Below are 27,380 nucleotides of genomic sequence, written 5' to 3' on the forward strand. Positions count from 1 at the left end.
CATCGCTCACTTGGTAGGAGGTACTTTAAATTTGTCTTAACAATAGCACTGCGTGACTTGACCTGTCGGATACACCTCCTACAGGCCATCCCTGTCCCAAAGCACATGAAACTGAACAGTAACATGAGACAGTTGCTGCAGATGGAAGGAAGAGCACAAGGTTACGTCTAATGTGTGCTCAGCGTGGTAGGCTGCAGTTGCAGTGTAACAGCTGAGCAGTCTCCACATCACGCAACTGTTACTGCATCATGTCCCTTTTTTCATGTCCTGGTCTGGCGGTGTTGCCTCTGAGTGTGTTCATTTTGTTGCCTCCTGCCTTTCTGTTTTCCTTCCTGTTACTGCTTGAGTAAACCTAATCTGGCTGCCAAAAAAGCAGTCATAACAGATTTGTAATCCATGGAGCCTTTTCAGATCTCTTCCAAGGTTTTTCTTTTGATTAAATCAATTTAAAAAAATATGTAAGATACTGTACTTAAGATACACTTGAGCCAGCTTTACTCTGAATATTCCAATTCTCTATTTGTATCTGACAACTAGCTGAGAAGTGCAAGCTGTAGCATGTAAAATACTGCAGAAATCTTGCAGTGGATTATCTCTGAGCTCTCAGTAACCGGACTAAGCAGAAGGAGAATGAAGTTCTCAGTAGGCTAACAGTTCCATCAAATGCTGACGGGAGTCACAACAGCTTTTGCTTCATTGAACAAATAATGAAATATTTTTTCCTTTATTTTGCTCGTTGACTTTGTGATGTGTTTTATTACTGGTATTGAGATGTAATATATACGCTGGTTTGTCATTTATGCACTTGCATCCAAAATGAAGCTCTAGCCAAACAAATAATCAGTGGAAATGTGCCTGTTAGTGCAACTTTCTGAGTTATACGTTATTGTGCCTTGGTGAGGGAATAATCAGCCTTGAGGATGAGAGAAGTTGTTTGGTGACTAGCATATGGAAGGAGGCTTTTGAACGATGAAGATATCCTACTTGTTACTTGACTTCCTTAAAAAAAAATACTCCCTGCATCTTTGCATGCATCTTTTTAAGTAGATACAATGCTTCAGGAACTGATTGAAAATATTTTTTCCCCTATGTTTCCTGGAGCATTGTTCTGTCCCCTCTGGTGCCTGAACAATTGATCTGCTTATGAAGTTATGAAGATAAACAAAACGAGTTAGCCAGCACTGATGTCATTTCTGTTTCCTGCAAGGTATGTTCCCAATGTCCGGGTAATTGTGCAGAAAAAAGAAGTGAAGTAGTTGTTTGCGGAGAGGGACAGCAAGTGCAGACGTGCCGTGGTTCTTATGGAAAAAATCATCTTCACAAATAAAGCCTACAGCTGGCAAGGTGACACTGGCAAGTTACAGTGCTTGTGTGAGAGAAGTCTCATCTGTCTAAAACTGCAGCTTCTGTCTAAGATAGCTGGTTGCAGATAGAATAGGCATTTCTTCTCCTTGTTCCTCTATGGGGTTTCTGTAAATTCACTTCATCTCTGAAATTGATGCTCCAGTGATAAATACTCATTGCTGCCCACTCCTGACCATGCTTCATTGCCCAGGACTTTGTTTTGATCAGACTATAAAGTCTGATGGCTAGAAGCCAACTTCACCAGCTGGTGAATGTTCATGGGAGCCCTTGGCATATTTCACTGGGAGGCTGCTCCATGGGGTGTTAGGACTTTAACTGAATGCAGCATGTAATGTCCCAGTGACATCGGGCATCGATGTCTCTGCTGGTGCTACTGTTAAGATTGTCCTGCCTCTGCTGAAGCTAAGGGAGAGATGCCTTTCTTTCCTAGCAGGACTCCACGTCTTCCTTGGCTGGGACAATTGAAGCTGTCTTGTGTGCTCCACGCAGTAAGTACTGACTTGCTGAGAAACTAGGATTTTTAAATAATAGTAATAAAGCGGTAGGTTTGTATCTTACTAGCTACTCAAGTACTGACTTTATGCTTTTGTATGGGTGTTTCTGTGAAGGGAATTAAGTAAGAAGCAGCACTTTTCTAACAGTGGCAGGGAGGTAGCTAAAGGGTGGCTGCTCTAGGCAGCCGAGACTTCTTCTTTTTTGAGTTTATGAATTTTACAGAAGCCAAGATGGGAACTTCAATGAAAGACAGAAGTGCCCGGTGCATGTTCACTGCTCCGTAATACACTCCAGCAAGTACAAAGAACCACGCCGTTTATTCTGAAATAAATCAGTACAAAATGTACAGAAAAAGCAGTACAAATTTACAAATATACATCATCTGTTTTTTTTGCATTCTTCAATCATCAGGCTTTGTAGTCATCTAGTTTTAAAGTTCCCATTCACAATACTGTCTCCTCTCACCTTCATAACGTTGCATCTGAATCCTGCAGTCCGTATGGTTACGTGATGGTTGGAGCTCTGTCCTTGAGCTCTTTGCCAACTGTGATCGCCAAACGATGTGTAAGGCCCATTACTCGACTGTTCCTCTAAATCCACCTGGCATCTCAGTAGACCTTCTTCCATGGCTCTCTCCCACGTACCACTACACATTTAACATATTTTTCTAATAGTGAGAATTTGGCAGGTACAAGGCAACAGTTGCAAGTATTAGCTGTTTAGCGCTATGGGAAGGCTTAAGTTAAGTTGCTACTGTAGTTGGTAGTACTGCCATCTAAGTCAAAAGGGTTTATGTTACTGACAAAGATTGCATTAGAATTTAAAACGATTAAAAAAAATAATACATTAAAAATTACTTTTAAAATAAATAAATAATAAATAGGAATAAATAAAGCTGTTTTAAAACCAGTGGATTCTTAACACTCAATCTGCCATTTAAAATAATTTATCTGCATGTTTGGCAGTTTTCAGTGAAGGCATTTCAAATATTCCAGTACAATAAATATCTTCAATAAATATACTATGTTCAGAGCTATTTTCCTCCAGTTTCATACAAAGCATTTAAAAGCAGCAAAAAGAGAGCAGTCTGGTTTTTGTCTCTTCAAAACTTATTTATGTGGACGCTCTTGTAGGAATTGTCTTTCAGGCTGTTGAATAGCTCTTTGGTGCCGTTCTGCCACTGAAGAACAAGATCCATAGGGGTTTTCCCTTCCTGGTTAAAATAAGCAGAGGAAGCGTGACTTAATTTCAGCCAGTGAATACTAAGTCCTTTATTCTTCCTGAAATATTTGTACAGTGCATCTGTCTGATGTGAGACCTTTCTGCATCCACAGGGTCAGCTGTACTCTCGTCTCAGATCTGGGTCCTTTTGCTCTCCAGATCTAGTCCTGGTCTGTTCAGCCTCATGGTGAGCTTTCCCTGTGTTTCGGTGGCACTAAACCATGTTAGCAAATACTGTGGCTAGCAGAGCATGCTGGTGTTTCTTTTGATCCAGTCTAAACTGATTAGAAGTACGTTTAGGTGGAAACCTCAATAAGCTACTCTTCTGTTTAATCGAGAATTCGGATAAGAGTTCATGTTGGTTTAATTAAGTAGGTTATGAACCACATCTAAATAAAACAGGAGCAACTTCTGTATGCAGACAAAGACTGAGAGAGCAAGTCTTTTGCCTTTGGGGCTGTTTTTCCTCATTTTTATACCCTGGTGAAGGGTAATGCCCGGAGTGGCCTTGCTTTGTCTCTGCTTGAGCAGAGAGAAGGGGCAGTGCAGGTGGTTGCAGGGGCAGATTTCTTCCTTGCCCTCCAGTTTTGATTGATTGCCAACCAAAAGCACTGATCCGCATTGTTAACGTGCACTGTCCCTGCTGCTACTATTTTTTTTGGATTTGCGGGAGAATGTGGTCTGTTACGTCTGGTATTTTAATGTGGTCACGTGTCTGCTGCTGGTGAAGTGGCTATCAGCAAAATCTCGGGTGTTTGCTCTTAAATGGAAGCTGATGCTGTGGGTGTAGCAGAAAGGAGCTCTTGCAGACCTCCAGGGCTCTCATCTCCGGTGGCTGGAGCACAGGAGCTGTACAGACAGCGAGTGTCTGTATGCTTAGATCTCTTTAGCATATGATCTGTGTAACTAAAATAAGATGTGGTAGTGTTTTAAGCTGCACCTGATGGGTTCTGGTTTTAGAGCAGGTAATGCTTTTTGTGCTGCTCCCCGACCTCCCCCAAGTTACACTTTCTCTGTGTCAGCTCTGCTTTAATTAACTCTGCAGTGATCTAATTAAGTCTGTTCACAATAGTCTCTTCTAGCCTCGAAACCTGTCATACTGCTCTGAACGGGAAGTTTTGCTAAGCATTTTGAATTACTTACGCAGTTCTTTATGGTCAGGTCCGCCCCATAGAGAATCAGGAGCCGGATCATTTTGTAGCGGTTCAGCCTGACGGCGTCATGCATCGGTGTGTCACCTTCCTACGGGTGTGAGACATGGGTCAGAGTCTGTCCCGCCATCAGCTCCATGGTCCTGACCCCACAGTGCCACCAGGGATTTTTGTGGGGCCATGAAGCTGTAAATGGGGCCGGCAGCTCGTTGCTGTGGGTAAGGAGCTGGGGGCACTTACTCTGTCTCTGGCGTTGAGGTCTGCTTCGCAGGCGATGAGGTGCTCCCCGCAGTCGTACTGGCCCGTCCTCACAGCAACATGCAAAGGCGTGCTGAGCAGCTTGGGGGGGGGGGAGGCAGTCAGTGGCACGGAGCAGCAAAGGGCCGCTCAAGAATGGCCGCCAAAAATGATCCCCTCAGATAGGGGTCAGCTTTCTGTCTCTAAAGAGCAGCGGAGTCCCGGAAGAACATACCTTGTCTCTTGCGTTTCTGTTTACTCCTTTGTCCAGTAAGAACTTCACAACCTCCAGGTTTCCCCCCCGGCAGGCCCAGTGCAGGGCTGTAGATTGAAGCTATGACAGGAAAAAGAAATGTAATGTAATTCAACATATTACCAAAAAAAAAAAAAAAAAGCAAACGATCAAATTTCTAAGTGAATTCAAAGTCGTTTTTCATGCAGTTTAACTTAAAGCACTTTTCTGTGATCATTGTTCGTGTTGTTTCTAGTAGCAGCCTCTCTTGCTTTGCTCTTCACCTCCACGATACCAGCTTTTCCACACAGCTGGCAGGAGGGGAGCCGCCATTTCCATGGCAGGTCCCGCTCTGCTTGCCCCTCCTGCTCTTATGCTGCCGCCAGCATGGCTGCTGAAGTGAGGGGGAGCAAGGCTGGCCACTGCCAACTGGTTAGCAAGGGGCTAAGCAGAGCTGGGAGTGGAGGAGCAAATAAAAACAGCTGCAAAAGCTGTGGATGCTCAGCTGTTCCAGAGGAGTGGAGGTCTCTCCTGAGAGCAGAGTTGAAATCCTGGTGGAGAACGTACACGCCGTGCTGGGCCCTTGATAAACGCGTGGGCCTGTGGCATCTCCACCAGCTGCTCGCGGCCCGGCCTGGTAGCCTGAGCTCAGCAGTCTTGCCATACTTTGGGCCTTACTGTTCGAGGCCGTCTACTGGCCAACGTGCTCCTCCGCTTCCTGTGATTTCCAGCAACAGCTTTGGCAAAGTGAGGCAGACGCTCCCTCCTGAAACCTCTTCTCGGCAGTGTTATTATAAGGGTAAACTTAAAATTTAAGACACTCTAAGGCCTTTTAGTGCTCCTCTCTTGTGTGTTTATTTTAGCAGTTATAAAACAATGAGTAATTTTTTTGAAGTATAAGTCAATGGGCATACCATGTCTTTCAGTTCAAGCTGGGCCCCAGCTTCCACCAACTTTTTCACCACCTCTAGATGTCCTTCAGAGCATGCCCTGTGCAATGCAGTGCGCTTGAACTGTCAATTAAAACAGTGCAAAGTCAGATATCGAATATGGCACAAAGAGATCTCTTAAACTTTTCTCTCTGCCTCCCTGGGATGATGGCAAATACATACTTTATGCTGATTCATTTTCAAGAGCTAATACTTTTGAGACATGAAATCTACTAAATTTTAATAGCATCCTAATAGCAGAGAGCTGCCTACCCGGTATTTCAAAGAGTGTAAGCGATATCTGCAGTGTGACATTCAAATTTAAAATTATGCCTGTTGAGTTCCTCCAGCCAATGTGCTATGCTACATTTTGCAAATGCAGCTTATGCATTATGGAGTATGAGGGCATACAGCATCACTTTTTTTTTGTAGTTCTGCAGACAAATTTCTTGTCTGTTCATTAGTAGCATTGGAAGACCTCTTGTTGAAAATAGGGGTCTCCTGGTCACCAATAACTTTCTTTGAAATAAAAATTCTTCTGAAGTAATATTACTTTGGAGGTTCCCAGTGGCCCCTCTATCGCTACAAAAAATTATGCCAAACTCCCAGAATTTATTTACTTCCCCCCACTGTTTTTCTCTCCTCATAAACATGGAAACTACAAAACCTACTGGTAAAAGTTATTTTTGTTCTGTAATAATCTCCTTTATGTAGCAGGCTGTGAAGTAAGAAGAGTGTACCTCGTCACAGACATTTGGATCCCCTTTGTCTGACAAGTATTTTTCAATTATTGGCAACTTATTCTCCAAGGCAGCTCTAAAGAACATGGGTACATCCACTGGTCCTGTCTGATGAAGAGAAATACACAGGAGGTAAATATGAGTGGCACAAAGCCCCATCAGTCCTTTCCCGGAGGAAAGTACCTCCAACAGAACTTACAATAACTTCTGGTTCGGGTTCCTTTAAAACGGGAGCTTTCACCTTCTTGCATTTCTTCTTCTTCTTCAGCTGAATAATTTTTTCAAGGTCCTCCAAGCTTTCAAGTTTTGATCTCTCCTCTAGTTTTTTCTTCTTCAGCTGAAACAAAGGAGGGAAGCCAGAAAGTTGAGCTGAGGGTGAACACCTCTGTCCTTCAGAGTGGCAGGACAGTGGGTGCTATTGTTCAGCCAAATCCAGTTCACATGAGGTGAACTTCGAAATAAGTTGTCCTTTGTTGCTGGTGGTTTGGTTTTGTTGTTGTTCTTAACAGTTAGGGCTAATAGAGCATTGGAGTAAGTTGCTAAATTCTACAGCGTTTATTCTTTTTTTTTCATACACCATTGCACCTATTCCTAAAGGCTTTCTTCAGCTGTATGTTGTGGGATAGCATGAGTTTTTTGGTCCACGTTAGACCAGGAGCCCAAGCAGTACTGCAGTCCCTTCTGGCCCAACAACTTAAGAAATCTCCTGCAGCATAGGCTTGGAAGCCCCTGCAGTTTTAACTGACTTCCACCAAGTGTTTTGCCTTCAACCACTTCCCTCATGCAGCCACTGATTTATTGTAACATAATCCTCTTTGATTAGAAAAAAAACAAACCTTAAGTGAAATGCAAGGTTTATACCAATTTTAGCATTGCAGACGGTAAGTGTTACATTTTGGTAAACTACAGAGAATGTCCCCAGTGTCCTTGAAGGGACAGTTCAATAAACGTTTAAGACTACTTCAGGCCTGTGTGTTAAAGCATCCCTGCATGAAGTGAGTATGGGGCACTGCTAACATCAAAGACCAACGTGTTGCCATCACCGAGGGCCATGGGGTGTCCGTGGCTTTGGAAGAGTGACTAACAACCAAGGGGTACCTCATGACAAAGTCTGTCCTGTGGTATCTCTAAGGGTAAATACGCTGCTGAGACCCTGCCGTATTTTTTTCAACTAAATTCTGATTTAAGTTATGTCCACCTCTTTTTGTCTGCATTTGGGGTTTGATGATCAACTTAATGGCAAACACTCTGTTGGCTGAGTAGACTGTGGAAATCAACAGCGAATCCAAAAGATTCTTAGGACATTGTGGTCATTAAGATAGAGGAACTCAAAAAAAAAAAAAAATCTGTAGCAAGTAATGGTCCCCTAGTTGAAGGTGAAGGTCAATAGTTGTATTAATTTTAATATTTTTGAGGCTCACCTTTCTTTTTCAGAACAAAGTCTTGTTCTCCCTGCTAGTTAAACTTTTTAATTCCCAAATTACTTACATTTTTAAGCCAGTTAGTTGTTGATTCACCACGTAATGTAAAATGTTATAGCTACCGTATTTTTAGAAAACAGCATCAGTTCTTAAGGCTATGGAGAGAATTGTCATGCTGCAGGAATACAAAATAATATTCTTTTGTAGAGCAATATCACTTTCATTTGCATTTTTTTTTCCTCAAAATGTACTAGTAAGCACAACGCAGACTTTTTGTAAAAATAGTATTTTCGTGATAGATGAGGCTCCTGGTTTCAGAAAGTGCCCTTACCCCTTCCCTGGGTTGGCTATTTTTGGTGGCAGCCGTTAGGTGTGCAGGCCGAAGGTGTCCTTCTGTCTGCATGCGTTCCCCTCACCAGCAGCTGGCAGCCAGGGGTCGTGGGGAAGGGGAGGCCCCTGGGGTTTCAGTCAGATTTTAGAGAGGGGGAGCCTGGGGGTCTGCCTCACGGAGTCAGTGCCTGCATCCATAGGCTGCAGGAGCCAGCAGACCTCTGCCTTCAGGGGGCTTCAGACCAACCTCCTTTGGCAGCGGTCTCCTGGGGGTTGTTTATCTAGCCCACCATACATGTATTTCTAAATTGGAAAGAGACAAAACTTCACGGGCTGCTGCAGACAGCACACACAGGATGATAAAAGCCCAAGCAAAAGCCCGAGCCTACCTCTGCCTCTAACTTTTTCTCCTTCTGGTATGCCAGATCTCCTCGGGTCAGTACGTGTTCAGAGACCGTCTTCAGGTCATCCTGCTTCTCTAATCTCACAGCAGCTTCATACTCTCCATTTTTAAAGTCCTCAGGGAGGAAGCTGCCAGTCTCCTTATCATCAGTTTTCTTCCCAGTCACCTGTAAAAGGAAATTTAATACAATATAAGTAGCAGTTTTGTGATGGCAGCAGCCACCCCCTGAGAACCTGGACTAGCTAGGGGCTCATTACATGTCACTCCTGTCCTGCTCTAGGAGAGTGTGACAGACAGACTGCAGACCTTACTCGGCCTGTGCCTGGACTGACTGTGTGTGTGTGTGAACAGCTACGGCAAGCTCGCTTGCAGGCAGACCTTCCACGTCCACACAGCAACTCCCTGTGGGCATCTTCAGGGCTTGGGTCAAGATCCATGAGGCCACCTCAGTGTAACTCTCTGCTAGACTGGCACCGAGCTGCTGCAGTACTGACAAAAGCCATTGAGCCAGGAAGAGCATCCTTTCTGTTCAGGGTTTTCTTGCATTTTCACTTGCCAGCATGTGTCAGACCCCTCAGAAAGAGGCTCTGTAAAAGGCTCTGGTGGAAGGAGCCACCCCGACAGGCACCAGCGCCCTGCGAGTGCAGAGCAGGGGAACCAAGCAGCTAGAGTGGGAGGAGAGGCTTTCTCCCTTGGGACCTTACAGCTTAATTGAAACGCGTACAGTGCAGTTACATTGGGCTGCTGAGTAATTTCAAGGCTGATCTTACCCATTGCTGTCAGAACCAAAGTCCCCACTTACGGCACTTGGCAAACAAGCACGAGGCAGTTCCTGTGCTGAAGCTGTGAGATGCTGCCCTCCAGCACAGCTTTGCATAGCTTTTTAAAATATTTTGGATGCTTGATTAAGTATGTTCAAAGAGATAACTTGTTAAACTTAGTGGAGGCTGTGGTGTATTTTCAGAGTGGTTCAGTAGATGTATGTGCTCTGGACTGGCTTCCCATTCAATCACCCTTGTATAGTTGTGTTTGTTACAGAGTTTTACACTAGATAAATTGTTGAGGCCTTGCCGAAGAGTTTAAGACAGCATTAACTAGTCAGGCTGTATGTGAATTTCGTCTCAACACCTGGGAAAAAAGGAATTTCTGTATAATGTCCCACTGCTTTCCTGGATTGTTCCTGGTTTCCCTGTTTGATCATTGTAAGTCTGAACCCTGCAGTGCAAGTGTTCCATTATTTGTGGTCTGGTTTAGATATTATTTTTCAAAGGCTTATTACAAAATGAACAGCAGTGAGCATCAGAACTGTTAGTGATGCTTAGTGCTGGTTTACCAGTGGAAGGAAAACGCTTTGGTTTCCCTGCATTGCTACCTCCTCCCCACTCTCTTACTGGATTAGAATTAGTCAGAGTGATTGTAAACCTAATAGCTTTATTTATTTATTTATTTATTAATGAATCAAGGTCAAAGGAAAATACACAGCTAAATTTTAGTAGTTCTGTAGTTTCTGGTAAATTATGTTTTGGTGCAAAATCCAAATGACTACGTAGTTATACCAGTGATGGGTCCCCTTATGAAGGAACAGTTAAAGTGAGAATATAACATGATAACATTTTATCTTATATACAGGTCTCGTGCCTAGAGCACAGCAGTGCTGCTAACCTGCTCAGTCACCTCAGTGACCCACAAAGGTTGCCCCTCTCTGCCTGGTATAATGACAGTCTAGAAGGAAAAACAATTATGAGTAAATGAAAGAAGATTGCACCTACCAGCTCTTCTACCTTCATCATCATCATGTCTGCCAGTGTTTGAAGGCTGTACTCCTCTATGGATGAAACTCCCAAGTGCTCAAGCAAGCTCTGCAGGGACCACCACGCTAGCTTAGCTTATATATCTTTGGGAGAACTGTGCTTGAATGAGATAATCTTCCAACCTGGGAATCCAAGTGTGCCCCGTGGACTTGCCAGCTGAGAGGTAGGCTCGCGCTCATTCCAGACATGTTAACTAGCCAGATCTGGTGTCGAGGCAGGGCGGGGGGGGCGTCAGTTGGGCGAGGACGCTCAAGCCTCGCAGTCTAACCACACCGCGTATGTGCATCGGAATGAAATGTGAGCTCATCGTTCCTTTGGCAGTGACCGCACGGCTCAGCAATGCGAGTCATCCTGTGTTCCCAGTGCCCACTAGGACAGCTGTCTGTTGATATAGCATTATAACTTCATCATCTTCTTTTTATTTTTTATTTTTTATTTATTTTTTATTGACATTCAGATGACTGCAAGACGCTGGAAAGGGTAAGTGGCTTATGTACAATGCCTGTAGTCATACCTTCCTGATAAGTGGATTATGACCCCTTAAGTCTCGGAAAGCCATTCTTTGCATTGCTCTTTATTCTTGGATGGTAAACAGTTTTAGGGGAAAGGACTTTTCTCATCATGATGGCAGTCTTCTATATTTGTTGGAAGGAATTCTCTGAACGGATTACTAAACCAGAATGATGTCTCTTGTGCTAAAAGGGCCTATGACATGATAAGTTACAATCAGTGTAAGATCTCAAAACAGCAAGCTTTGCATTTTTCTGGGATGTTGTCAGTGGTCATAAGGAGAATAATGAATTACATCCTATTAGGCCAGATAAAAAACAAAAACCAACAACAAGCAAAGAAAGCCTCACCTAATGCTCTTTTCTCAGGTGATATTTTTCATTTGAATATGAGAGAATAGGGGCACAAAGGTGATTGTTCATTTTTGGCTGTTAAGACAGGGTACAGACATAAACAGATGTGTGTTTGGGGAACAAGGAGTTAATGGAGTCCTTTAGGAGAAAAATAAAGGGACAAGCTTTCCTTGTGTCATGAATCAAAATATCCTGGAAGCAGGAGAATGAGCGGCACCAGAAGGCGATTTTAAAAAAGGCAGATGCACTAATCTTTACACTTGAAGAGTGTGGATAAATGTCAAGGAAATCAGTTCTGTCACTCTGCAATGCTCGGAACCTCTATCCAGTGAGGTACAAGCCTGGTTGCCGGCATGCAAGTCACCTGGCTGAAATGAATACAAGCACTCAGGTGCTTTAAGTACGAACAACATGTGCTTCACCAGATCGAGATCTAACTATCTTGGGTGTTGTTTATCTCATTATCATCATTAGCATGCTATGTTCATGACACTGACCTTTCAAGGTGTCTCTCCTCTGAACTATCTACCAGTAATCTGAGTACTTCCAAACTTGTCTTCTAGTGCCCATCATACCTATGCCCTCCCTTTCCCTGAAATGAAGCTGGACATCAGGTGGTTCCTTTACTACTCAGAATATATATGACATTACAGGATGAGCCCCAGAACTAAAATAGAGTATGTGCCAGCAAGAGAACCTTTCATAACATATTTTTCCAAACCCAAGTAGAGCCAGGATATCATTCCCTGAGAGTGGTGTGTCCTGAATCACACTGCAGGGCTTTTTCTCACAGCAGTGCTGCTCCTGCTACATCTCTCTGTGATAAGAGGCAGCTCTGCTTGGCTTTTTCTTGTTTCCACATGTGCAGTAACAGGTTATCTCACTTTGTTTCATTCTGTGACTCTTATCTGGGGGATAGCCTTGAAATCCACAGCCCTAATAGGATGGCTGCAAAGATCACTTCTTGTTTAGTGGAAACAGATCACAGCAGAGAACTGACATGGGAAGAGAGACGTAGGGCTTGCTAGAAGTTTGCTTGAAGAATAAAAACTGTAAGCTACAAGCTACCTCAGGCCGTTATATTTGAATACTGCTTTTTTTTCTTTTAAAAACAAACAAACAAACAAACAAACAAACAAACAAAAAAAAAAAAACCACAACCTGGTGTATATAAAACTGAGTCAGCAAAACCTAACCAAGAAGGTGTAAGTGGGTAAATCTTTCTCTGCAAATGGTAGGTGAATCCATAGCCCGCATGAGCTTTACAGGAAACCTTGGTGCTCTGAGGGGAAACACAAACCCACTTCTCACATCATGAGTCTACTCTGTGCTGCCAAAAGCCAATAATTAAAGCTTCCACTCCCTGCTGACTAAAGAGAACAACAAGGATTAAAATTGAATCTTCCTTGAAGATCCTGAATTTCTTTGTAAAAAAATGGCGCACACAAAACCACTTTAAATAAAGGCAGCAACCTAAATTAACCTAATGGTAAAAGATTTTAAGGTAAATGTCATGTAAAGCAGGTTAATCATTCTGAGATAGTGAAAATGCACAGATTCATATCAGCTAAGACTCTAGCCTGGATGCTTATCACTAATGCTTAATATCGGAGGGCAAAGTAGCTTTCAACCTTGTGCAGGCCTGTAACCACTTAGTCACCTTTCAACAAGTGATTTCTCGCATCTCCATTAAGGTGGTAATAGCAGATGGTCAGTGGGAGACGCGTAATGGAAATCTGGAAAACACTGTCTTCTTTGCTAAAGGATAAGGGCAGAGCAATGATCTGCAAGATGTAAAGCGATTGATATTGTCACAAAAAACTTCAGAGAGAAAAACAAAAAAGGACAGCAGGCGCAGCATGGCGGAGAGGAAGCTACACAGCACAGCCTGTTCTCTGCTATCAAAGGAGAGATTGTCAGGTAGAGTAAAGAATGTTTATAAGCAATTTTTTAGAGAGGTTAATAGTAGAGGGAATGCATTATGTGTGATACAAATGATATTGCCACCTCCTGTCAAGTGTATTACCATCGTGTTTTCAGTGCTGTCACTGCTGTACTCAGCTGCCGTACATTTTCCAGCCCTCTGCCCTTGGCTGCGTCCTTGCGCCCGAAGATGTTGCCCCATGCAGTGCTGCTGTGCCTGGCTGTCCCTGCTACCAAAGAGGCAAAGGTAGGAAAACAGCAGTGGCTGAGAAGAGATTGTGCACTGCAGGGGGTGTGAATCCAGTAAACCTTGTTTCATGAATGTGCAGTCATGGATAAATGCATACCCAAGATACACCCAAGGCAGTGTAACCCATAGATTTCTCCTGGGTTAGGGATTTGTCGGTGTGTAATGGCTTGTTTCTCTCTCTGTATGAGCATCCACATGTTGCATATATTCACACACACAACAGAGCAGTAAATCATAGGATATTGCAAGAACTGTATTTGCTTCCTCCTTATTTTTAACCCCTTTTTTTTTTTTCATGAAAGGCAGGAAATATTTGTCTAACATAAACTCTGATATTTATTGTCACAAAGCATGATATGAAAATTACATCATTCAGTGCCCTAACTTTTTCAACACATTGGTATGTATGTATTTAGATAAAACAATCTAAAGTGATCCGGGAATTATTACATCATCTGTTTAAAATGACTTATAGACTTCTCATCAATTTATGTTTTTGTGTATAAACTGCTAAAGAGAAACATTGTCTCCTTAGAAAAACAAACAAACAAACAAACAAAAACCCTACTTCACCTAGGAATGTAAGGTTAGTTTTTAACTACAAAATTAGAGTATAATAAATTATTAAATTAACAGCAGGATGTGGTTATAAATTCCATTTGTTCATATCACTTGTTAAAGAAATAAAGTCACAGTCTGGCAGGTTGCTGGTCTGGGCAGCACAGTCCTCTGGTGTGAAACCCAAACCAGCAGTGAGTCATTAGTTGCATCACTTACTGTAGGGTTTAAAAAAACCCTCCTCAGTTGACATGAGGGCTGGGGTTTTCACACAATAGGAAAAAAATACAGTGATTTGTATTTAAAAATCAAGGGATTTGAATGTATCTGAGGCCTTGAGCTTTATCGCGATGGCATTTGTACAAAACGTGTGAACTAGCTAATTCACCAGAATGGCTCTCGGTTAAGTGAGTGGCGTGAAAGGCACCAGAACAGTTCTTACCTGTGGTCAAAGGGGTTTATCTGCTGGATACTCGCTTGTCTGTCAGTCAGCAATGTAGGTCAAGGTTCTGCTTATTCAGTGCACCAGTGCCATTGTTCTATTCACCTTATTTCTGACTACCTCCTTTTGTGCTCAGGAAAGGAGAGTATTCCCTCAGCTGTAGCAACAAGGCTTGTTTGTGTCAATATGGAGTTGTCTAAAATGTTTCTGTCATTCATAAACACTGCAGAACAACTCCAGTCAGTAAAGAAAGGTGTATAAACTAGAGAATTGCAGAACACATTATAATCAGTGTGATAAGAGCATGCCTTCAAATCCCGGTAACCCAGTCATAATCCAGCAGGTACCTGCGCTGGCAACTGCTCTGCAGCAAAGCATAACCAGGCCTTTTGACTGGCAGCAAGGGAGAATTCACCTTCACTTCAGTGACATTTTTTATCTTACCCTCAGTGATTTATTTCGAAATATTGTCTATCTTAAAGCTTCCTGTTACTGAATCTTTACCTCTGCCTGACCATCTGTAAGTACTCCTATCCCAGTAGTACGATGCCTGTTTGCTGTGTAAATGTAAGGGGATGATAGTATGGGGAAAACATCCCTCTGAAGTGCTTCACAACATGCACAAAACTCCACCTTGTTGATGCAGAAGAAAATGCAGGTCCTGGCTTTGCTCCTCTTCACTCACGTAGCACCCATGGCAGCTCAGGAGGTACAGGAGGGCTCCATGGGGCAGCTGTGTCAGATTTCATGGGCTGATCCTGAGGAGCGATGGTGGCTTCAGCTCTGGGAACAGCACTCTGCAAAGACGGCAAGTTTTGTGCTGGGCTGCTTAGGCCAAATAACATCTTTGCTTTCTCTGGAGAACCTCATAGCCAAAGGCTTGTGCTTCAACCCTGAGATGACATTTGCAATGCTCTTTTGAATGCTCTCCAAGGTTTTTACTCTTTTAAGTCTGGGCATGGTATCCTACTAACATCTACTTCTCCCTGTATACATTCAAGTATTGCATCCAACTGTTGCATTTCCCTGCAGCATTACATTACAGCACACATTGAGGTATTTACCTAACAGGTCTCTCAAATCTCTCTCCAGGCAGAATCAACCAAGTTACAGTCACAACATACTCTAGCAGAAAGGACCTTGGGAGGTCATCTAGTCTAAACTTCTGCTCAAAACATGCCTGAATATGCTCATAGTGATTTCTTTTTTTTTTCTTTTTTTTCTTTTTTTTTTCTTTCAATATTCATTTGAAACTTCTCTTTCAATTAACGATGATGGTCTCTCATTCTCCTCCCTTAGACGTCTATAAAGAGTCTGGCTCTGCCTTCTTTGTAACTTCTTCATATGGTGCTACTAGGTTTCCTGGGACCTTCTCTTCTCCTGGCTGTACAAGTCCAATTCATACAGCCGTTTCTTCCACAGTAAGTGCTCCAGCCCCCGACCATCTTGGGATTGATTTTTACCTCATTGTTTGGACACGTGATGAAAATACCCAGCGATGTTGGACCAGGAACTGATCCTTGTGGGAATCTGCTAGAAATAGTTCCACTCATTTACTCCGTGCACATTGAGACTGACACGTTGCGATCTGTCAGGGAGCCAGCTCTCAGTTCTTCCAAAGTGCATCATTTTAATTCCATATAATGTGTGCTTTTTAATCATACCAATGATTAAAATATCATGTGCTATGAAGTGAAATGCTTTGGCAAGACTCAAGCAAACTGCATTAACATGAATGCGACTTTCAACCAGACCTGTCATCCTTTGGAAAAAGGCTTGTTTAACAAAGCCTGCTTTGCATATGACCATGTGGACGATGTTCACTGCATTTACAGGGGTCTGATTCCTTCTTGATAAACCTTTAGTCAATCCTTCCCCCTTTTCCCAGAATTGCAGCAGGTAAGTCATCCTGTCATCTTCTTTCATAATTTTCAGCCATTCGAAATGCCTTGGGAGTTGGGAAGAAAAGGGAAGGGAAGAGAAAAGAAAGGAAGGGAAGAGGAAAAAAGAGAAGACACCCATCACTGGAGCTGGCCTGTGAGAGCTTTGGATGCAAACCACTTGGAAGCTCTACCTCAGGAGGTTCCTATATTTTGTGAATAGAAGGGAGCTCAGAGAGTCAAGGCAAGAAAGAACTGGGTGGATTTTCCTTAAACATGTGAGAATAGTTTGGTAGAAGATTGTTTGTGTAATCTCTTTGCAAAACAGTAGTATGTCTCAACACTGGCCTAAGACATGCATTCAGGCATAGCAGCCTCTCTCTTTCTTGTTGATTGAAACCATATTCCCTGAAACATTATGAACAGGTTGAAGAGATTTTTCCTTTTTAAAAAAATGGTGGTGTTACCTGGAAAAAAGCAACTTTTTTTTTTTTTTTTTAAATATATTGCAACTAAAATGTAAATGTATAGATCTACTTCACATTAAAGTTGCTGAAAAGCTTTTTCCCACCATTTCATGGGATGAGGTTTCACTGGCAGTGAGATACTGCTGGATATGCATGCAAGCTATTTTAAACAAATATCTCCTTTGATTGCCATAATACCAGTGACAGTAGAAAAGCATTGATGCAACTTTGGAACTACATTACTTCAAGTTACTTTGGTTGTCCTCTTGGTGCCATAGGGTAAGTATTTCTGTGACTGCAAACACAGATGGAAAAATCAATTTTCTCCTTTTTATTGATTTGTTACAGGTAGAGTGCATATACTAAAAATGCAATTTGAATTTAAATTTAGAGAAGACAGTAAATAAAACAACAACAAAAAAACCCTAGTGCATTTTCTCTGAAGTTTCATAATAGGAGATAAATTTATGTCAGATGATGAACTGGGAAAAAAACCCTGTGCCTTCTGTAACACAAAGAAGCATTAAAGGAATCTGTTATGACACTTTGTCATGGATTTCTGTATTCCATTTTATTTCAGGAGAAAATGTAGGGAATGCGTGAAAGAGGAGAAAAGAGGAGCAACTGATCTAAATTGGTTTCTCTGGGCCTGCAAACTGCAATGCATTAATCTGCAGGCACTATTTTTAGTTAGTTGCTATTTCACAAGAGAAAATACCAAATATTTCCCCCATAGCTATTTTCTTTCACCAGAGGCATCTTCACACCAAATACAGTTGTATAGGGAGAATGTGGTATAGGCCTTTGTCCCTCAAAGTCTGTGGCTGTCCATGGTGAGGAATGCACAACGCCACTTGACAGCACCTAGGCAGCTCTTGCTGAGGCTGAGCTAAGCCTATACTCTGCCCATATCTAACTCACTCCCTGTACAAATTTTCTATGAGCTTTGCTTTTTTTGTGTGTCTTTTCAGACCCTCCGTGTGCCAGAACCAGTGCAGGGGCATGCTGTTCCCCATAATGCGACAGAAACAAGGAGAGCACCCGTTTTCCTCCCACAGGGCATCGACGAGGAGGATACAGAGCAGCCTTAATCCAAATGAAACAGTGAATTTCATGGTGAAGAAATGTAGAAACAGACATATCCTTTCCTTTTCCTGAGGGATAAAAGAAAAAAAAAATCAAGAAACTGAGAGCAGTGAAGCACATTTTTGTTTACCTACGCCTGCCTTTTCAGACAGCCAAAGGTTCTCGCTAGGTGACTGCCAGTGATGTTCCCATCCAAACAAAAAGAAGAGGTCACTGCCTTCTCTGATGCTCTGATCCAGACCACCGTATTGTTTTTTTTTTTCAAGCAGGTGGCCATGCAATTCTGCTGAGTAATCCTATGTTATTATACTGCATTGCATTATAAAGAGAGGAAAGGGCATTGATTTCCTGTTTCGCAGCGGGAGTGGGAGAACTGGTCTGGAGGAAATCAGAAATCACACAGACCTTTGCTAAGAAACTGCAGCCTGTGAAATGTAGCACAGTTCTATGTGCTTTTCACTGCAATGGTCATTTCATTTTTGAGTGCCACTGCCACGCGCAGCCTCTATGCCAGGAGAACAACCACAGAGACTTCAACAGTGAATTTGTGGTACTACACCTAGTAAAACCTAAAGAAATGGATCCCAAGAACATGCATCCGTGCTTCCCTCAGCTTAATGCCTCAGGTTTCATGGAAAATTGTATAGCTCAGCGCTGATGGTGGAAACAGTGTTGCTTTCACCAGAGGTTTTTAAAGGAGGAAGAGCACAACCATAACAGTCATAAAATGTTGATGAGAAGATGAAAGCATCTTCTTGTTGAAAATGAATGTTTAGTAAAATGAGCTCTCAAGTATTGCAGTATCCTTAACAGGAATACATAAAGCTGTGAAGCAGACCTCCAGCCTGTTGAACCAAGTGAATTAGTTACAAGTAAAATATTAGAACAGTCAGTGCCACTTGATTGAGAAAGTAAAGACAACTATTAAACACGCTCTGCAAGTGCAGGTAACTTTCTACTTATGATTTGCACAACCGGGAACTAGTGGGAGAAAATGGTAGCTTTTACATTAAGATGAAAAATGTGTAGATGAAGCAGTTCCTGGATATGAAATCACAAGGCTGTAAAACAAGATTTTACTTTTACTGTCTGGACCTATTTTTCAGAAATGTGGAATAGTCATGTGAAGATGATCTTACCAAAGACAGAATTACTAGACAACTGCAGTATTAAAACTCTCAGATTTGGAGAAGTCCTATCCTTTCTGCTCTGAAGTTAACAACATGCATGTGTAAATACTTCTGCAGTCCCAGAGTCACTGAAGACTTTGTGTTGGGTTACTCGCTTTTCTGATGCTGGAAGGGAACAGTCAGAATGTTTCTTCCCACACAGGCTGCAAGTTAACTAAAAAAGCAACCTTCACATTTCAGATAAGATGATGGAAGGATATTCACATTTGTAGTAACTTCTGACTTTATTGCTTCATTTTCCACTGACCTTTCAAAGAACTGCTTTTTTTACTGAGCTGTAAACAGTAGTGTGCATGTGTTCATTATGTCCTAGGGCAAGAAAAGGTTCTAGAAAATAGATGAAAGCAAATCCAATTTTGCTTTCCTCTTCTTTGTTACAGAATTCTTGGTGCATGCATAAAAATAAAGATTGTGTATTTATATGGTGTCTGGTTGTAACAGAAGGAAGACATTGAAGAAGTTGTCTTTATCCCTGAGTGCCAGAAGTAATTCATAAATAAAACTAGGAAAAAAAAAATAATAATACCTCGAGTAAGGGGTTAATTTTCTTTTCTTTTTCTTTTTTTTTTTTTTTTTAATTACAGCTGTACATATGAGAATGGCACTTGTTAATCTCTAATCAAAGCGTTTTATTTTTCTTTGATCTAACTATAATTTATTGAGAGCAGTTGCCAGAGGCATCTGTAATCCGTCTTTAAATCCCTGTATGCATTCCACTCTGTTCCGTGCTGGCCTTTTTCCATCCACTGCAGTGAAAGTATTCTCCCTTTTGTCTGTATGTGCATCTCCCATTTGTCTCCATTGGAGTCTCATGCGCTCACATACACATGAATTGTCCCTTTGAGCATATGTTTTCTTTGTATTTTATTTTGCTTGTTCATTAATTAATGTGATTCTTTGCTACCTAGGGAGATGTCACTTGTATATGTTAATGGCGCCTTCAGAAACGGGGGAAGAAAACAAACGTTTTCGTGCTTGTTATTGTCTAAGAACAATGGTAGGGACATGTGGTAGCGGCTTTCCCAGAGTGATACTGTTTCATTGACAGCTGCATGAGATTCTTATAAGAAAAGAGAAAAAGCAAAAGTTTTGAACCTCAGACTAAGAGCTGGAAAATGGTGCAACCTCTGCCACTTGTAAATGCCAAGGCAAGTGGGATGGGCAAGTTTGAAGCAATCCCATACATGTCCTGTACTTGCAGTGAGGTGCCAGTTATCATTACACACACAGGAGGCATTTTGCATGGATAGACCGTCCCAAAGCCTTTGAATTGGCACAGAATTACTCCAGTGAAATGTACACCTCTGAAAACTGTACCTAGCACACTCAGATACTAATGTATCTATTTGTTAATGAAAATAAAACCAAGCACAGTGTACTTAGCCATTGCTTAGCCATTGGAAGTTGTAAGGGACACAGGTGTCAACTTGGAAACTGAACCAGGCAACTTGCAGGTTCTTGGCCTGAGTGCACCTCCATGTTCATAACATGCTTATATTTGGGTGGAATCACATGGTGTCTATAGATTTTTTAAAAGTGTAAGCTTACAGATACGTAACTGAACAGATGAATAGTCAAGCAATTCTGTGACCAAGATAAATTCCTGCACCACCTTAATCTAGTCCTGATGGGCGTAGCTCCACAGGACACCAGCATTAGGCAGACCAAGAGGTTGTTGTGGCCTGTGACCTCGCCTTGTTCCCCAGCTCGCCGCAGTGACTTACCATGTGAAGATTTGCATGTTGGTTTGCATTAAAGAAACATTGCTATGCAGGAGTTATTCTTATTTCACCTTTTCCATGGTAACATATATTGTTTCCAGAGATACAACATAGAGGTGACTGATAAAGTATTCACAGTATGTTCTGAAATCCAGGGAAGATTCCTCGCTATCCCAGTGACAAGTCAGAGTTTACCTTTAAGAAGTTACTTAAAACTGCTATCACACTATTGCAGGTGAACCAACAATAAATAAATAAAATTTAAAAGTTGTGGTGTCCAGATATTAAAAAAAAGGAGCATTGTTTCATCTTCTGTTTCATCTCTGGCACTGTTATCTCACGTTTCTGTTTCTTATCTGTGCTACGGCATGGAGGCTTAGACGAGACCAGAATATGAGCCAAAATGATTCTCCTTTTTCACCCATTTTTCACTGAGGTGGTTTCTCCATGGAAAGCAATTATATGTGGCTTCAGGTTACATTAGCAATTTAAGACCCAGAGAAAGACACGTACTTCAAGACTTGCAGAAAGACCTCCCATTTTCTTTGTGTTAGAGACTGCCTTTTTGGATTTAAAGGCCAAATGCCATCCCCATATTACAGATTATCAACCTCATCCTGTTCCTTCAGCACAGACACTTTTTTTTTTGAGGAAGAACCAGGCCACCGGTGAGCATGATCTGATGATTTTTCTAATCATAGAAAAGATAACAGAGCTAGAGAAAATAGTGATGTAGTAGATGGAAGATCCAAGCTCAGCAGAAATAGTCTTTTACTGGAAACAAAAACAAAAACAACAACAAAAAGCAACAATTAATAGCTTAATGAGTACTTTCTATTAGGCATGCATTTTCTTTAAAGCAGATACTTCAGTGGTCACAGCATTTCTTGACACAGAACTGGGGACTAATGTGAGATTATGTTACATTCCATTGACTTTTGGTCTGAAAACATGCGCTATTCATCATTAAATGATCACGTTTACTTCCAGGCTGAAGTCAAATCCGTATTCATGTTCTTCCCCACATTGCTCAGGAATAAAATTTATTTTGAGAGGTGCTTATTTTTTTAACAATTTCTGCTAGCAGTTTGTTGTTCTGTCAGGTACCAGATTTTAAGTCTTTAGTAGTCTGCCTTTACAAGCATAATTTCTGACAAAACACCACATGTGTAGCACCATAAATTTAGTCAATATAGACAGTTTATAAAATGTACGTGAATTAATGGAATATGGGTTATTGGAATATAACAAGGTTAATGAACTATTCACCACAGACAGAAGTGTTATCCTAGACATAAACTGTGTTTTATTTTGCATTATTATGCTGTAAATGCAGAATGACCAATTCTTGTAGGCCTGTTAGAAGGAGCTGTAATTCTGTACTTGTCAGAGTAGTAAGAAAGTGTTTGTCTAAAAGTTATGTTAAAACAGAATTTTCAAACCCAGACTTTACAAACATATTTGAGTGGACATTTTAACTCATTTTGAATTGTCTTTTATTAAATTAAATTTAATTAAATTGTCTTTAATTGCATTAAAGCAAACAAGTCAAAGTTTTCACAATGAGCCAATGGTTTTACTTTTGGATATTCCATACCTCAGGATATTTTCTCTTTTTCTTTTTCCAGGTAGTAGGCTCTTCAATACGTAACTCATATGAGTTGAAGGCTATAGCTTAAAGAGTTGTCAGCCTCCTGAGATAAAACAAATGAGCCTGAAGCTTCCCCCATAATCAGCTCTTACCTCAAAATGGCTAATAACTAGCTGTCTGAAGCTAGCGTGTCCAAAACAGAGATGGTGCTAACAGAAGGAGCCCTTGAGCTATTCTGTTAATACGTAAGAGCACCATCAGTTAAAAGCAGAAATTCCCAAATCATCAATTAATCTCCACTGACTTTTAATAAGCACATAGGTGCTACCTTCAGCATTTTCCCAGTAGGTTGTGCCATATTTATACCGGACTTGTCTCTGGTTGCCCTAGTTCACTTAAGATGATAAACAACCATTTTACCCTCTCCTTGACCAGCACACAGCAAATTTATCTCACTTACATCCTGCTGGTTCTGAGCTGTCGGCCAGTGAGATGGCTCATGAAGAACTGTCACACGAGTGAGAGCATCAGCGTGGAAGGCATTGCTGGATGCCATTAAATGACCACAACCATCACCAGGTTGAAGTGTATGCCTTGTCTCTGTGTCAAGGCTTTTCATCACTCTTTTAGGTCAATATTTGTCCAAAGCCAGCTAAACACAAAAACTCAGATGCAAGACTTCTTTGCTGACAGGAACAAGCTATTAATACCAGTTCTGCTCACAGGAGAGAGATGGGGGATGCTTATCTGAAAAATTCACCAAGTGCTGCTTGTGCTAAGCATGGATGAGCTTCCTCAGTCATCTCTTACTAGTCTGCAAGGACAGATAGCTGCTAGATTCCTGCCACGCTGAACTAGTATAATAAACTCTTCGATCTTAGCATACTTCCTACCTCATTAAGATGGCTTGAGCATGAGGGATGAAAGGGAATAGGTGCTAAGACTATTTTAAAAAAAAATGAAACGAGATATTTGTTAGTCATGATAGTCCCAAGTGAGAAAGGAATCGAGTAACTACCAGAAGCAGGAGTCAGAAACAGATAAACTTGGGTACTGCGAGGAGATGAACATGGAGCTGGGAACACCCTTCCCTACCAGAGCGAGTCCAACACCACCTCTGCTGCTGTACGCCCACGGAGCAACTAAGCACAGGCAAAATATGCAGGGTCAGAGACTTTCAGAGTTTGGGCTGAGGACTAATAACCTCAGCAGCTGCTGGCTCTCCCTTCTACTCAGTACACAGAGGGAATGCAAGCCCTTCACACTAGAAACTATTCCCAGCTGCAGCTGTTAGGTATTCATAACAAATGTCTAATAGCTAAAACTGTGTTCTGTGGACAGTGTCATCTTTCAAGTCACATGGGGACAACTGTGTGTACCCCTCTGTGGCTGGGATACTGTGCTGTCACCCTGAAGTCATCTGGAGCAGCGTTCCTGTGCCAGGCCAGGAGCTGCTGTTACTGAGCAGGAAGTTCTGGCCGCTGCTGATGCCTCCTTTGTACCACGTTGCTGTCTTCTAGCGGTATAGATGTTACCAGACCTTCTGCATTATAGAGACCCATTACTCAGAGCAAAGATGCACTGCGATGTCTGTTGTCAAGCAGGGGAAAGGCCTCGTCCTGACATGGGCTGAGATCACTTGCCTGCTGCTGAGCCACCAGACTCCAGTGCGAGTCAGTCACAGCTGAGCTTTTGGTATCCGAGGGTGCACCCATACAGAGGCTGATGTGCAGGATCCTGGTTCTTAAATGCCTACATGCCCTCCCTCTTCCCTGCAGTTTAATTCCAGATTTTGGCATGTATAACTTGTGTCCCCCAGTAGTCACACACAGAAATTAAGGTGCAGTTGTTCCTAGCTGATGAGAGGTGGAAGAATTTCACCATATCTGAGTATTTACTAAAGCAGAATAGCACTGTCTGTTCCAAGCAAAGACTAAAAGCACTACTTTCAGGCAGTCCCTCCTTCCTCTTTCTCTGATGTCTTTCTTAAGTGTGCATTCCCTCTTCATGTGTTAATATAAACTTTCACTTGATAATAAAGAAATCCTTACAAAGTGTAAAGTTTCTTAAAGTTTGCAAGAATTTTTTCTCCTTGTTTGACTTGGGTTTTGGACTGGGTTTCTGTTTTTGAAGAAATTATCTCAGAAAATGAATGAAACCAATATACGACTTATTCTATGTGGATTTCTAAATTCACTTACACATATTACAAAAGAGTATGAAATGTTCTTAAGGGATTTTTAGGGACAAACTGCCCTTCTGAACTGGATACCAAGAAATCTGCAGGTTAAACGTAATGATGCAACTGGGAAATAACCCTAAATGTATTAGCAAATCTGGGAACTTGTTAAGAGTTTAAGTTTATAGAGGATCTGAGGTTTTGTCTTTCGTGTACGTGAGAAGGATCCTTCCCAGTCCCCCTTCATGGTGGCATTGTATCTCTATTTATGATTGTTCTAAACAGATCATGCTAATTTGGAATGAAATCCATTTGCAATTACATTTCATAAATTGACACTCACAATAGGATTCACCATGAATAACATTATACAAAAATAAAAGTAATGGTGATTAATTATAATAAATGCAAACTATACATTGCTCTTAGCTATTCCTCTACTATTCCACTGCTGTGCTTCTTTTATAACCTTTCTAACAAGACAGTGAAAGTGAGTCTCTAATCCATAACCTCTAATATATGATATGATAACATATTCTAGCATACTAAGCCATTCCTGAAATAAAACTCTTCAGTTCCTTATGTCATTTGTATTCTCCATCTCCCACCCACATGTTTGGAAGCATTTGAGGCATAGTATATGTGTTCGTACCACGACACAAAGACATCTATCCACAGGGCTGCAGCATTGTGATATTAACTTATGTACGGTAGATACTTATAAATCATAATATACTTCTCTATGACAGCATGATTTAACGTAATTTATTAGCATGCATACCATATCTTCTTAAAGCAATTGGAAACTCTGCTAGTTGCATATTATTGTATTTTCATAAAATGGTGTAACAGTTTATTAGAGTGCTAGGATGCTATTGATCAAGCCTGAATGCAGCATAAAAATGCCCATTATAGCTCATTGATATTTAGACTTAAAACAAACTTTGTAAAGCACCATTAACTGTATCATTTTGTTTTAAATCCCAGCCACCCCTGCACTCTGACAGCAAGCTGTGCTGAACTCACAGGTGTTTCTGCTAAGGACAACTGGCTTGCTGGTCTCCTGGTGGGTAGCTAATAAAAGAGGAGAGGAGAGGGGTGGAAGCACCTATGTGAATGCAACCTGGGGGAGAATAGATCTGGGTGCTGGTGGTTGTGGGGTTCTGTATCTAAGGCCTGAACTGAAGTAAGTGCTGTCTTTATTTTGGGTTATGGTTGAGGGAAATCTACTGGATTTGTTTACAGTAATATCCTGTAGGTTGTTTACTGTGCTTGCATTTAATTGTCACGTATAATGGAGCCCCAAAGGAGTTCTGCTTTGTGATTTTTGCCTGTGTGATTTGTGATGTTGTGCAGATAGATAAGATTTTGTTTAAGGGTTTGGTTTTGTTCTTCAACTGGATGCTTTTCCCCAGGGTTGACTGACCAAACAAAAGTCATGCAAAAACTTCACTTCTGTGGATATGTAACTCTAAATCTTTTGTTGTGCTTTTAAGAATTCCCTAATATCTAGGACAGAAGGTAAGTAGGAAGAGAGAATAGGTATGACACCTGTGGTTCTTGTAGTAGTAGTGAGAAAAGGGATGAGATATGACTAGAAGGCTTTGGCTTATGTGATAGACCATTTGCAAATCTTCTGCAGGAACAGTTTTTTCAGTGGGCAGGAGGAAAAATCACACGTTTGATTCTGCCTTTCTCTGCTGCAGCCTCCTGAAGGAAATGTGTGTAGGGTGCTCTTGTCAGCTCTGGAAGCTGCAATTCTCATACGAGCTCCCAGAGGCAGAGGTGCCTGAATGGGGCATGGAGGAGCTCTGTAGCTGGCCGTGTGTGGTCTCGCATCTAAAGGCTCCATCCCCCCTGATGGAGTCCTGGAGGCAGCAGGTTCCTGTTGGTTATATTTTGAGAGGCCCTTACTGAAAAGCGACTGTTGATGTTAAGCTTTGTTTTGGCTGGGAGTGCTCCAGTATCCACCTTGGTATTTAGCCTTCTGTCTGAAGGAAAGTGAAGAGTGCTTGAAATAGCTGCTGAGCTTGGCAGATGTGAAAGAAATTGACTCTTGTAGGTGTTTTTTTCTTGTCTTGCTCCTTCATTGCATTCACAATGCTCTCTGGGCATCTCTGGTCTTTTACTCTCTGCAGCCAACAGCAAGGCAAAAGCTCTTGTCAAAAGCTTAACTTTATTGTTGAGCTTTGAGTGGCAACAGGTCTACAAACAAGGCAGGATGCTATGTGCCTTGTATCAGTGCTACTGGGTTGTGGCTTTCTTCTCCATCTCAAATGCTTTGAAAGGCCATGAACTGTCCTTTGCACCTCCTGTGCCTGAATTGTGTCCTTTCTGTATCACCTGGAGCAGGTGAGCTGAGCAGCTAAATTGTGCTTGGCTGAAGTCCCCTGGCAGAGCCTTCCTGTGGCTTTTTATCTCTGCCAGTAGCCTGCTACCTCTCCCCAGTGCATTGTTGCAGGTGCTCCTGTTGTGGCACTGATCCTTCTTCCCCTCCCATCTCTCAGCTGCAGAGGAATAACATGCAACAAACAGTTTGACTCACGCACACCTTTAGCCTCTGCATTCAGCAATAAGACCTGCATTTGCACATTGGCTTAAAGAGGAATGATTTCCATAGCAACAGCAAGGATATGTGGGATAGTATTCATGCTGCTTCTGATAGCATATAAAGCACCTTCTTATGAAATAACTGACTGCATAGGCACTGGGAAAACACTTACAATTGACTATGTGGAGGAAGTGTTGTATAATATCTTTAAGCAAAAAAAAAAATTCATCTTTTATTTCAGACAACACTTTAAAAAAATCTTGGGTATAGGGGATGGGGGGCTTCTACTTTGTTTATGTCAAGTGTTAGTGAATGCAGCTGGTATAAAAAGCTGTGATGTGATC

The 27,380-nt window shown here is 41.8% G+C and overlaps 1 protein-coding gene and 1 long non-coding RNA gene across 2 annotated transcripts; one reads left to right on the forward strand and one right to left on the reverse strand.

Annotated features, from left to right (window-relative positions):
- Positions 1-2,158: 2,158 nt before the first annotated feature.
- On the reverse strand, positions 2,159-10,538 carry ANKRD1 (ankyrin repeat domain 1). The gene is made up of 9 exons (XM_040563944.1): positions 10,294-10,538; positions 8,511-8,690; positions 6,570-6,707; positions 6,371-6,478; positions 5,616-5,714; positions 4,705-4,803; positions 4,473-4,571; positions 4,225-4,323; positions 2,159-3,073 (listed from the first exon to the last, which is right to left on the reverse strand). The coding sequence occupies exons 1-9, from the start codon at positions 10,318-10,320 to the stop codon at positions 2,963-2,965; spliced, it is 960 nt and encodes a 319-aa protein (XP_040419878.1). The 5' UTR covers positions 10,321-10,538; the 3' UTR covers positions 2,159-2,962.
- A 2,642-nt stretch (positions 10,539-13,180) lies between these two features.
- On the forward strand, positions 13,181-16,445 carry LOC121073193. Its single transcript, XR_005821541.1, has 3 exons — positions 13,181-13,368; positions 15,671-15,792; positions 16,307-16,445. It is a non-coding gene; the product is annotated as an uncharacterized LOC121073193 (long non-coding RNA).
- The last annotated feature ends 10,935 nt before the right edge of the window (positions 16,446-27,380 follow it).

This window comes from Cygnus olor, chromosome 7 (genome assembly GCF_009769625.2).
Source record: "Cygnus olor isolate bCygOlo1 chromosome 7, bCygOlo1.pri.v2, whole genome shotgun sequence".
Taxonomy (NCBI): domain Eukaryota; kingdom Metazoa; phylum Chordata; class Aves; order Anseriformes; family Anatidae; genus Cygnus; species Cygnus olor.